This window comes from Triticum aestivum, chromosome 4B, assembly GCF_018294505.1.
Source record: "Triticum aestivum cultivar Chinese Spring chromosome 4B, IWGSC CS RefSeq v2.1, whole genome shotgun sequence".
Classification (NCBI taxonomy): domain Eukaryota; kingdom Viridiplantae; phylum Streptophyta; class Magnoliopsida; order Poales; family Poaceae; genus Triticum; species Triticum aestivum.
Window position 1 is genome coordinate 496,980,622 of NC_057804.1, and position 11,211 is coordinate 496,991,832.

The 11,211-nt window shown below is 46.7% G+C and overlaps 2 protein-coding genes across 2 annotated transcripts; one reads left to right on the top strand and one right to left on the bottom strand.

The window, feature by feature from the left end:
* Window positions 1-2,639: 2,639 nt before the first annotated feature.
* Window positions 2,640-4,541, top strand: LOC123092915 (hexuronate transporter). Its single transcript, XM_044514772.1, has 3 exons — window positions 2,640-3,067; window positions 3,167-3,894; window positions 3,980-4,541. The coding sequence occupies exons 1-3, from the start codon at window positions 2,747-2,749 to the stop codon at window positions 4,374-4,376; spliced, it is 1,446 nt and encodes a 481-aa protein (XP_044370707.1). The 5' UTR covers window positions 2,640-2,746; the 3' UTR covers window positions 4,377-4,541.
* A 148-nt stretch (window positions 4,542-4,689) lies between these two features.
* On the bottom strand, window positions 4,690-10,833 carry LOC123092914 (two-component response regulator ORR21). The gene is made up of 6 exons (XM_044514771.1): window positions 10,355-10,833; window positions 7,919-8,071; window positions 7,408-7,806; window positions 7,136-7,212; window positions 5,199-6,520; window positions 4,690-4,850 (listed from the first exon to the last, which is right to left on the bottom strand). Exons 1-5 carry the CDS (start codon window positions 10,479-10,481, stop codon window positions 5,222-5,224), a joined length of 2,055 nt encoding a protein of 684 aa, XP_044370706.1. The 5' UTR covers window positions 10,482-10,833; the 3' UTR covers window positions 4,690-4,850; window positions 5,199-5,221.
* Between the last annotated feature and the right edge of the window lie 378 nt (window positions 10,834-11,211).

Sequence of the window (11,211 nt, forward strand, 5' to 3'; positions counted from 1 at the left end):
GGAAACATAAATGGATGTTGACCCCTAACTTTGAAAGATATAAGCACGACAATATACTCATTTTTATAGTTCTTTTATCCTTAGTGAGTATAGGAAAGCCGCACTATTAAGAGGGGTCTCTCGATGAACTTAGAGTGAAGCCACAATTCTTTCATATAGCCAAATATCTACATCCTAATTTCTATGATAAGTGCCACTCAAATAGCCAAGTTATTGATCTTGTCACAATCAAAACGTGTTAGTTCATTGTGCCCCAAAAAGTCCTTGAAGGTTCCGGGGTAACCTTCTAGGCGAGCCAAAATCTGGTGCTACCCCTCGCGCTGCCTCAGGTGGACATGAGAAGCCTATGATGCCAGACGGAGTTAGCTCTGGAATCCGGAGCTCCTAGAGGTACTCCTGGAATCCGGCACACCCTCCGGCGCTACTTCCGGGTGACAACAGAGGCATCATCTGTCTTGTGGAGTCAGTGCCCTAGAGTCAGGCCCGTAATTTGGGATGCCCCGAAAGGTATCTCCAAAGTTTCCGGGTAACATTTTGGGTGGTGTTGAAAGGTATCCAACGGGGAAATTTCGTGTGGAACTATAAAAGGTCCACCTTCTTCCCCAAGGGTTATCCTTTCCCCAATTCAAGTTGAGCTTCCTTATCGTTCATACTCCATTTTCTCAAATATCAAAAGCCTCATAGCCTCCACGCCCCGCAATCAAATCATTCTACTCTTTTGAGGGAAAAGGGAGAGGAGCCTTCGATCTATATTTCCGTCGAAGGAATTTGAGTTCTCCTTTGAGTTCATTGAAGGTTTGTTACTCTTGGTGGTTGGAGACTTTTAGGCGGTAGGAGTCTCCGGGAAGGAATTAACTTGTGGTTTGCACTGAAAGTTTGTGAAGGTTTGGAAGCCGCCTCAATGTCTACCACTACTGGTTGTGAATCGCTTGGTGATATCTCTAGGAGAAGTTGGTGAGCCTTTCCGATGTTGGTGTGCCTTCGTGGTAACATCCACCCCTCCAGCGCCGACTAATTTCCCTCCAAGGAAGTAAATTGGGTTACATCTTCTTCTCCGTGGTTTCCACTTATTTTATACCCAACTCATTTACTTGTGGTTTACTTTGGTCACTCGACCTTGCAAACATCATATAGGTTGTATATGTCATCATAGCATTGTTTAGGTTCACACTTTATGTAGCACAAAAGCTAAACTTGCTCATAAGTGTAGTAAAAAATTAGTTGTCCCTATTCAACCCTCTCTAGGTCCATCTCGGTCAATTAGTTGTCCTATTCAAGCCTCTCCACGTCCATCTCGATCATTCCAATTGATATTAGAGCTTTGCAGTCTTTTACATAGCTTAACCGTCGTAGAGGCAGATGATCACCAAGGAAGTCTCAAGGCCCTCATAGAAGCTTCGAACCCCTTAGCTGAGGGACCCTCGAAAGAGGATAGGCTTTATACATCCACGGCGGGCCAATATGGTGATACATGAGATTGTGAGATTTGGTTTTGTTAACCATTCTGATGATGATGCTCTTGTTAATAGTGTTCTGCCTTGCGTGGTATACGCTTAATGGACGATTATGATATATGGGGTGTTTTTTTAAGTGACATTCTTGTTGTTTCTATGCGCACATGCAAATAACTCATCACATATATGTTCTATGGCTTGTGCTCTCTGCACACGTGCGCGTTAAATATGGATCGTATCGGGACTATTTTTGCAAAATGTGGTGAAACGTGACCACAGTTCTAAAATATCTTCCAAGTTATCACCGCTTCACAAATAGGGGTTCTATGATAGATGAGAATTAACTCAAAATTTTCTATACGGTGCAAAGAGAGCCTTGGCTCAGTGGTTGGGCATGCGTTGTGCAGCCTAGCGACCCGAATTCAATTCCTAGAATTGACAGGTGATGCATAGGGGTTTTCCCCCGTTTATTGAGGATCAAGCTTGGTGTGTGGTAGAACCATACATCAAGAAATATCTTGATACTCATTTAAAAAATTATGAGGACCATGTTTATCTTGGTACTCATACTAAAATGGCCGTATGTATCCCTAGTTGGTGCAGAGGACGGAAAGTGAAATTCTCTCCCATTTTTTCTTTTTTGGCCGCATGCATCATCATGATGCAGAGCCCGGAGGTACGCCTCCATTTCTAAAAAAAACTAGCCTTCGCTATCGAAGCAGTGACGCCGCTACAGTTCTGAAGATCTCATCATTGTGGAACACGAGAGTTCAACGCGTTGCGAATGGCCGTTTAAAACATAGTACGACGCATTCTGTGTTAAACGAGGCTGCTTGTACATGATTCTCTCTCTAATTTAACCCTTTATTGAAATACTACTATGCATGCGTGGGATCTTTCTGAGGGATGCTGTGCAATCTGTTTTGGGTCGGTGATCCGTTGCTGTCGAACATGCCCAGCCTGTGGCGTATGACGTCGATCACCCGTTGAACACATCTCACGCGTTCGTAGCTACTTACAATAATTCAGCGGCACAAGAAGAGAAACGTGCGGCGATGTACATTGTGTGCAATGTCAGAAGAGTGCAAATGCAGTGCACCGTGCCAATAGAACATGCGGTGCGACCGACCAACAAAATCAAATTATCGGCGACTTCTGTTGATCTCATCCCCGTCGAGACTCACTCGAGAGCGGTCCTTATTTACGGGGCTTTTCTTCTGGACTCCCAGAGCGGCCAAGGCGAAGAGGACATCAGAGCGCGTGCGCTGGCTAGGGAGAGGAGGGGCGGGGAAATGGTGAGCACGAGCACCCACACGTCGGTGCAGCGGCGGCGGAGGCAATGGACGCTGGCGCTGGTGACGGTGGCGTCGCTGCTGGAGCGCGCAGACGAGGCGCTACTGCCGGCCGTTTACAGGGAGGTGGGCGCCGAGCTGGGCGCGTCCCCGGCCGCGCTGGGCTCCCTCACGCTGTGCCGCGCGCTCGTCCAGGCCGTGTGCTACCCGCTCGCGGCGTGCGCCGCGGCGCGCCACGACCGCGCGCGCGTCGTGGCTGCGGGCGCCTTCCTCTGGGCCGTCCCCACCATGCTCGTCGGCGTCTCTGGCACTTTTGTCCAGGTCAGCAGCCTCCGCCTCATGGCATGCCTACTACTTGAATACATACTTGTGACGGTGCCAGCTAGAGCTAAAAATGGGACACACGACTACTTTGTACAGATGGCGATCGCGAGAGGGTTTAACGGCGTCGGCCTGGCGCTGGTGGTGCCGGCGATGAACTCCCTGGCGGCCGACTACAGCGACGACACGACGCGCGGCTCGGCGTTCGGGTGGCTGGGGATGGCGAGCCGCGTGGGCGCCATGATGGGGGGCACACTCGGTGTGCTGCTCGCGCCCACGACCTTCCTCGGCGTCCACGGCTGGCGCCTGGCATTCCACATCCTCGCGCTTCTCAGTTTCGCGCTCGCCGTCTCGACGTGGTTCCTCGCCTCGGACCCCCGTCCGCCCAGCGCGTCGGAGAAGAGCACCGCATCGGTGGCCAGGGAACTCCTCGGGGAGGCCAAGGACGTGGTGCGATTGCCGACGTTCCAGATCCTGGTGGCGCAGGGGGTAGCCGGGTCGGTGCCGTGGACGGCGCTCACCTTCGCCGCCATGTGGCTGGAGCTCGTGGGGTTCACGCACTGGGAGACCAGCGTCATCATCAACCTCAACCAGCTGACCGGGGCGCTCGGCTCGCTGTTCGCCGGGCTCATCGGGGACCCCATGGCCCGGCGGTTCCCGAACGCCGGCAGGGTCGCGCTGGCACAGGTGAGCACGGCGTCGACCGTCCCGGTGGCCGCCGTCCTGCTGCTGGCACTGCCCATAGACCCCTCGGCCGGGGCCGCGTACGCCGCCGCCTTCGCCGTCCTGGGCTTCGTCATGCCCTGGTGCCCCCCGGCCACCAACAAGTGAGTGATGCTGGTGGCAGCACTGTTGATTCTTTGCTCGCATGCACTGCTGCTCCGCTGTTTGCTAACTCGGGTCCCTTTGCAGCCCTATACTGGCGGAGATCGTGCCGCAGAAGGCGAGGACGACGGTGTACGCGCTGGACAGGTTCTTCGAGACGATCTTTTCGTCGTTCGCGCCGGCCGTCGTGGGCATCCTGGCGGAGCGGGTCTTCGGATACAAGCCGGCGTCCAGCGCCACCGGTATGGCTGAACGGGAGAACGCCGCCGCGCTGGCGAAGGCTGTCTTCGCGGAGATTGCCGTGCCGATGGCCATCTGCTGCAGCATCTACTCCTTGCTCTACTGCACGTACCCAGCGGACAGAGAGCGCGCGCAGAAGGCGGCTCTGGTTGCGCCAGAAGATCAGGACTGTGAAAATGCTAATTCTAGTACTGCTACTGGGGTAGATGGCTTAAATCAGGCATTGCTAGCCAGAAATGACTAGCAACATATCGAGGACAGACTTGGCTACATGGACAAAAATGTGTATATGTTTTTGTAGGCCCACTCAGGAAGGCAATTTACAGGCTTTACAGCCATATGTTCAAGACAAGATCTCGGATGCAATTCTTAATCCTCTAAACTAAAAATATAAATATGTACCAGATAATATATAGCCTCCCTGATTTCCAGTATCGGAGACGGCAATACAAGTTAGATGAGCAGAAAATATTTTACACAAAAAAAAAATCTGTTAGATGGGACTAAACAAACACACAAGTTAACTAGGCCAAGGAGCTACGGCAGACAGGACCAAATAATTCAAAATTCTTTAAACCGAACAACTTTCTATAAACCAAGATTCAACATGCTGTCACAAATTATTCCCTTTATAAACCAATTACAGAGAAAAAAGAAGATGAAATGAAAAATAAGAGCAACCATTCATCAAACCACTAAATTCTTTCCAGTGATTACCCTGCACAAAGTAAACAATTATGTTAGAAAACAGGTGTTTCAATTATAATCTATAAAGTGAACACATGTTAGAAAAGAGAGTAATCAATATATAAATCTAAGGAGCATAATTAACAGGGGTCCCTAATAGGCTACGGCTAGACTAGCTTGAAGAGTATGTGAAGTTGATAAAAGTTGCTGCAAGAGCTACCAAGTGAAAATAAATAGGATCAATACAACAAATAAATCAATGCATCAAAACTTCAAAAGGAAAGGGAAAGCGAGATGTTGCTAAGCTGACAAAATCTATTATTGTCCAAAAGAAACACTACCATGAATACAACAAAGTTGACTACGAAATGATGCTTACCTACTTACAAATCCAAGAAGCCTTCACATCTGTCCACTAAATCCGAACATGTCAGGGATGTCTCCACTGCTTCCAATGCTGTGACTCAAGCTGTTAGTTGGAGATTCAATCTCATCCACTGCAAAGCGGTTCGGGATGCAAGTACCCTTCCCAACAAATCCAAGATTTTTTCCTCGTCCTTGATCTGGCAATTTCCCCAGGGCTGCATTTGAACTCTGAAAGCTAGACGAACTGGACACTGGCTGACTTGGCCCAACAGTATTTCTATAGCCATCCATATTTTGAAAAGAAGACCAGCCACCTGTGACATCATTTGGACTCTGCAGAAAACCGAACTGTGCATTTTTTGACTGAGAAGACAGCAAGCCGGAATCGATATGGTTGGCATAAGCATAGCTTTGGTTAAGAGAGTCAGTGCTCTCAGTCTTTAGAACACCGGGTGGTTTAGAGCCCACTCCCATTGGATTCTGATTAACCAGATATGGAGTATTGCCAGTTTGAAAGCTACTTATTCCTTGTGATGACATCACATTTGAGTTTCTATTCATGAGACCAGGAAGATTTCCTCCATGGCTACTAATGAAAGGCTGACTGGTTGAAGCTTGGTTAATCAGATCAATCCCACCTAACAGACTGTTTGATGATTGAGAAGTTGGGAGAACAAGTTCAGGCTTCATGGATGGAGGAATGCCTGTTAGAAAACCTGACGATTGAGAAGGTATAATCAAGGAATTTTGATTAGGAGAGAGACCCTCGCTAGCTGGGAAAGTATTTAATGACTGAGATGGCATAACTATGCCGGAAGGTTTGACATCTAGAGTGTGAAGGGTTCCCGACAGCATGGTATCTGGCTGCTGTTGCAATTCGTGCAAGACCATATTGCTATTCTGAGAATTATTCACATTACCCAGTGCGCTCATTGAATCTGACATACCAAGTTTGTTATTGGGCCAAGCTGAAAAAGAAGGCATTCTTCCAACTGCAGAGCTGTTTTGGGGTAATGCCGCATATGAATTATTCTGGACCTTGTATATCGGCTGCCCAAATGCTATTTGCTCTCCATGAGGCTTATTTCCTTTGACTGCAGCAAGTCGTAAAGATGACTGGTCCCTTCCAGGCAACACCAGGCTGTTTGTAGGTCGTCCTAGGAGCTCATCCTGCAAAGCTGCCAGGGCTTGAGGAGGGATTTGACCTGAAGCAGCCAAAGCTTGGAAATCAAGTCCTCCCAAGGAGGCCACTTGAGCACTAGAAGCAGGCACACCATATGGATTGGTCATTCCTGCATGATGCTGAGCTATCCTTTTCAGATACAATCTGAATTTCTGCAAATAGAAAAAAATGCATTCCTTTCAGCACGATTATCATGTATAACTGACATGAAGTAACCGCAAGAAATCAACTCAGCATACTGTTTCGCAAAAAACAAATTACAACTGCTATTCCCTCGCAGCTGACGCGGTCTTCAAGATGTAACTTTGACCACTGATTTATAATACAGCATATGTACAAGACTTACAAACATAATATTCAACAAATATTTTTTGAGACAAATCTAGAAATATGATTTTTCAATTTTTCAAACAAAATAATTAAAATGATATTTGTAGTCAGGTTTAAAAATATGACTGAAGGCATGTCCAAAAACGTCACTTATGTGTGTTACGGAAGGAGTATATGATGAATCTGGAGGTAATAAGGATAGTTTTGGGCTCAGAAGACATCAGGCAATATAACCTGTTGGAACTAATGGAATGCACAACGGAGATAACCAGCATGTCAGCATCAATCCACTAAAATAGGATACTGAGGTGTAAAATGTAATCAATTACTAACATCCAGGAGCGTAGAAACCAGTAAAATAGAGAAGTCACCAGTAAACATAAGTTCAATACATCATCTCAAAAGGATACTAAAAAGGTTGAAGACAATAATCACACCTGCAAATGGCTGGCGACATTTTCCCTAGTTAAACCAGGGACATTCATCAACTCCAAAATTTTCTTGGGAACAGCTTCTGTAGAAATATTAAAAATAAAATGAGACACAAAAGTGAAGAGAATTGGCATACTTCTAAATTATAGGTGTTCAAGAGTAACCACACTTGCTTGATAAAACTAATATAGAAAGGACTTTTATCCTACTTACAGTAATGTACTAATAAACACCAAAGTTGATAAAATAAGTACTAAAGCAGGTAACAAAAGCTTACTGTCTATTCCGAGGTGATTAACTGCATTTACAAATTGTTGATGGAGCTCGACTGACCAAACAACTCTTGGTTTCTTCGAATTATTAGAAGGATCGCCACTTTCCAATTCACTGTCATCCTCTTCTTTATCCCGTTTCTTTTTCTGAGACTTCCAGCTATCCTCAGCTCCATCATTTGCAGAGGAAGCATACTCATTATCATTATTGGTTAGTCTGTTCCGATCTGTATCATCTAAGCTACCTGAATGCTCATGTTCCTTGTTTCCACCAAACTTTTTCCTCACAACATGTTGCCAGATGTTTTTTAACTCTTCCATCCTGACAGGTTTAATCAAATAATCACATGCTCCATGTTTTATTCCTTTCATCACTAGATCTGTCCTTGAATCAGCAGACATCACTGAAATGTCACCAACAAGCTTTAGTATCGCATCCCATTCACAAGTGAACATACTGAATAGGAGATAGTAGAATCTTTTTCTCGAACGCAGGAGATAGTAGAATTTACTTACTAATAACTGGAAGATCCATCTCAAGGCCTACAAGTTCAAGTAACCTGAATCCATTCATATCAGGCATGTGAACATCACTAATTATAACATCAAAAGCACCCCTGTTCTCTCGCAGCATAGCTAATGCTCTCGTGGCCTGAGAACAAGTTGTAGCTGCACAAAAAAAAGGATCATATAATGGAGCAGAAAACAATACAGTAACATATATTGGATAGAGCAACATACACTGAATGGCAGTGACAGTATAATGCGTCTACCGAATGAACAAGTCATGTATATCCAGACAGAACGTTTCAAAATGTTTGTGGGTGTACAAAATGTTTTGAGCTGTCCTGTTCTATATTTGGGAGCTCTCGGGGAAGAGCGTCCTCCAGGCAGCCAACCATAGGGTGCTTCTACCACATGACGCATGTCTTGTCCTGAGACATTAGGAGATTCATTTTCTGGTTCCCGAGTGTTTTTATACTGGTCTTTCTTTTGTATCTGCTTACTTCAGGTTTTGTCTTACATGGAACATGGTGGATATTTTTTGTGCAGTTATTACCCAAAGTAAACCTTGCCAAATAAAAGCATCACAGACGCTACAAGCTCCGTGGAGTCACGGGCCTTTGGCCTTTCAACTTTTCAATAGATATTGAAAGGGGGGCATAGGTTAGAGAACTCATTCATCAAAGACGACATGAGGTGTAATGCTCGCTACCAACTGCACTAAATCACCATGCATTCAGCGCAGAAGGCAGGACCACCGATTTCACTGAAGTAAGTACAAGTGGGTCTATATTTGAAGATCTTGCTGCAGAAAATATAATGAGGCAAATGGATCATTATTTGACGTGCGATTGAAAAGCAACAACAAAATTTATTAGAGAACTAAAAACATATACCCATGCACCCAGAAGAGAAAGGAAATAGTGCAAGCCATGCAAGCATGGCTCCCATCATGGAAAAACCATGCACACCTTGTCCGATTGCAACACGAGCGAGCAGATGGTGGTGCCACGTGTCAAGCCACCAAGGATGCTGAACCGGCTTTCGAAACGGTACCAACTACTTAGCATTTACATTTATATTTATAGTAGGAAACATCATTCAATTGTAGCAACATTGGATAAGACAATCAAATCCAACACCTTGTTTAACTGCGACACAAGCAAGCACATGGCGTCGCGACGTGTGTCAAGAATGCTGGACTGACCTTTGGAAAGGGTAAGCGGAAAAATCATTCAACTGGAGCAACATCAGATAAGACAATCAAGTCCAGCAGCCTCTGGTGCTAATTTTCTCAAACATTATGTCCAGCAAATGGAGACAGACATGTCCCCTCCCCACATATTAGATTTGTACCACACTAGCATTCATAGCACACTTACTGTGGTTCTGGGGGTACAACCTCCACAGGTTGTAACCTTCAAGCTTCCTAGGGCAAAAGCTACCCATCCACATGAATGCCTAGTAAGTACACTATGCACAGAATAGGAAAATTAAGCAATAGCAGCAATAACAATACAACGCAATCAGGAGCCTGGTTATCTTCTTACACTATTTCCCTATGTATGTGTCTGGGCATTTGCGCCCAAAGTAGAGTCTATAGGCAAGGGATACATATGAGCTCATATATGCAGTGAATAATAGAAACAACATTAAGGTTGCGCAAATAAATAGACACAGGCATTACAGTTGAGCAAATAGATACATCGTTACTAATTGGGTTGAGCGAGCATCACAGCGCCGGGAAACACTCCCACGTCAGCCCTGATCAGACGGTACATGTGTTTCCAGTTGGATTATATTGACAGCGTGTTGCAGTACGTGTACTAACTTACTGTTCCCAAATAGAACCGAACTGTACATCAACCATTTTCGGTCATTAGGCCTAAAATAAGATTACTACGGTAATAAAAGGCAGAAAATAGGTGCATCAACTATCTATTCCTAAAGACATTGCATGCGCTGTTTATGTGCTAGCTAGAATCATAACTGGAAACTCGCGTGAATCACCAGAATCTAATCCTAATACTTCTGCAAATGGATTAAGCATTGCAAATTAGCAATCAGCAACAATACACATGAGCCTGCTCAGATTCTTCCCATGGAACGAATCCAGTCAGATCTCCAACGCAATTACCAGTCCTTAATCAAACACATATCAGAAATCCATTCCCCAGACAGATAAAACCGGGAGAAGGGGGCACAATTTCTCGAAAACGGAGGATTACAAGACCGTTGAGAATCCCCTAGAAACACGGAAAGAGCAAATCAAACTCCTAATAAGCATGAGTTTTCCAACTATGGACAAACCAAAACACAGCTACGAAGCAACGGAGCCTATAGGCCGCCAGACCTACGTACGTCGGCATCCAATCAGGCGGCACCGGAGCAACACGACACCACCACAGCACAGCAAGCGAGACGGGAAGGAGAGGAGAATCCGCTCACCGTCGTAGCGGCACTGGACGAGCATCCTCTTGAGCACGGCGAGGCACGTCTGGTCGTCGTCGACGACCAGCACCTTCATCCCCACCGGGAACTGGTCCCCGCCGCCGGCCTCCTCCGGCGGCGCCATCACGCCGGCGAAAGCCTCACCAGCCCCCTCACTCCCTCGGAGAATCACGCGCGAATCGCCTCCATCGCGGACGCAGATCCGGCTCGGTGCGCGCGGCGTGCTCGGGCTCCGGCTGCGGCGCCGCGGATTCGGGCGGCGAGAGGGCCGTGGGGGGAAAGGGAGCAGCAGCGCAGGGGAGGGAGGGAGGAAGAAGAGGTGGTGGGCTGCGGCGGAGGGAGGGAGGGGGGAGACTAAATCGCTAAGCGTGATTAGTAAAGCAAGTAAATTACGAGATTTCGGGATTAAATTCTGTCAGGGGGAGCGATTAGGAGTTAATGATTCCGCGGGGCGCTCTCTCGCTTTCCACTTGCGGCGGCTGTCTTTTTTTCCTCCTGCCCGGGGGTGGCTGCGTGCGCGCTTAGCTGGCGGCTACCCGGCGCTTCCTTTTGAAAACAGGTTGTATTGATTTTCCACTGATTTCTTTCCATAATTCTATGATTTCCTTCCCTGTTTACGCCTTTTCGCCCGATGGAATTGATTAACTTTCCTTCCGCTGGGCGTAGTATACCGTGTAACAGCTGTTAATATTAGCTGGATTTGAAACGTGGCCATAAATTTCCAAAGAAGGAAAATATTGCCTTAAAGGACTAGAAAACTGGCGTGACGGTACGAGCTGCATACACGTAGCCAGAGCGGTCCTCCTCGCTGGCCATAAAATACTAGACAACTGGCGTGACCCTCCGAGCTTCCA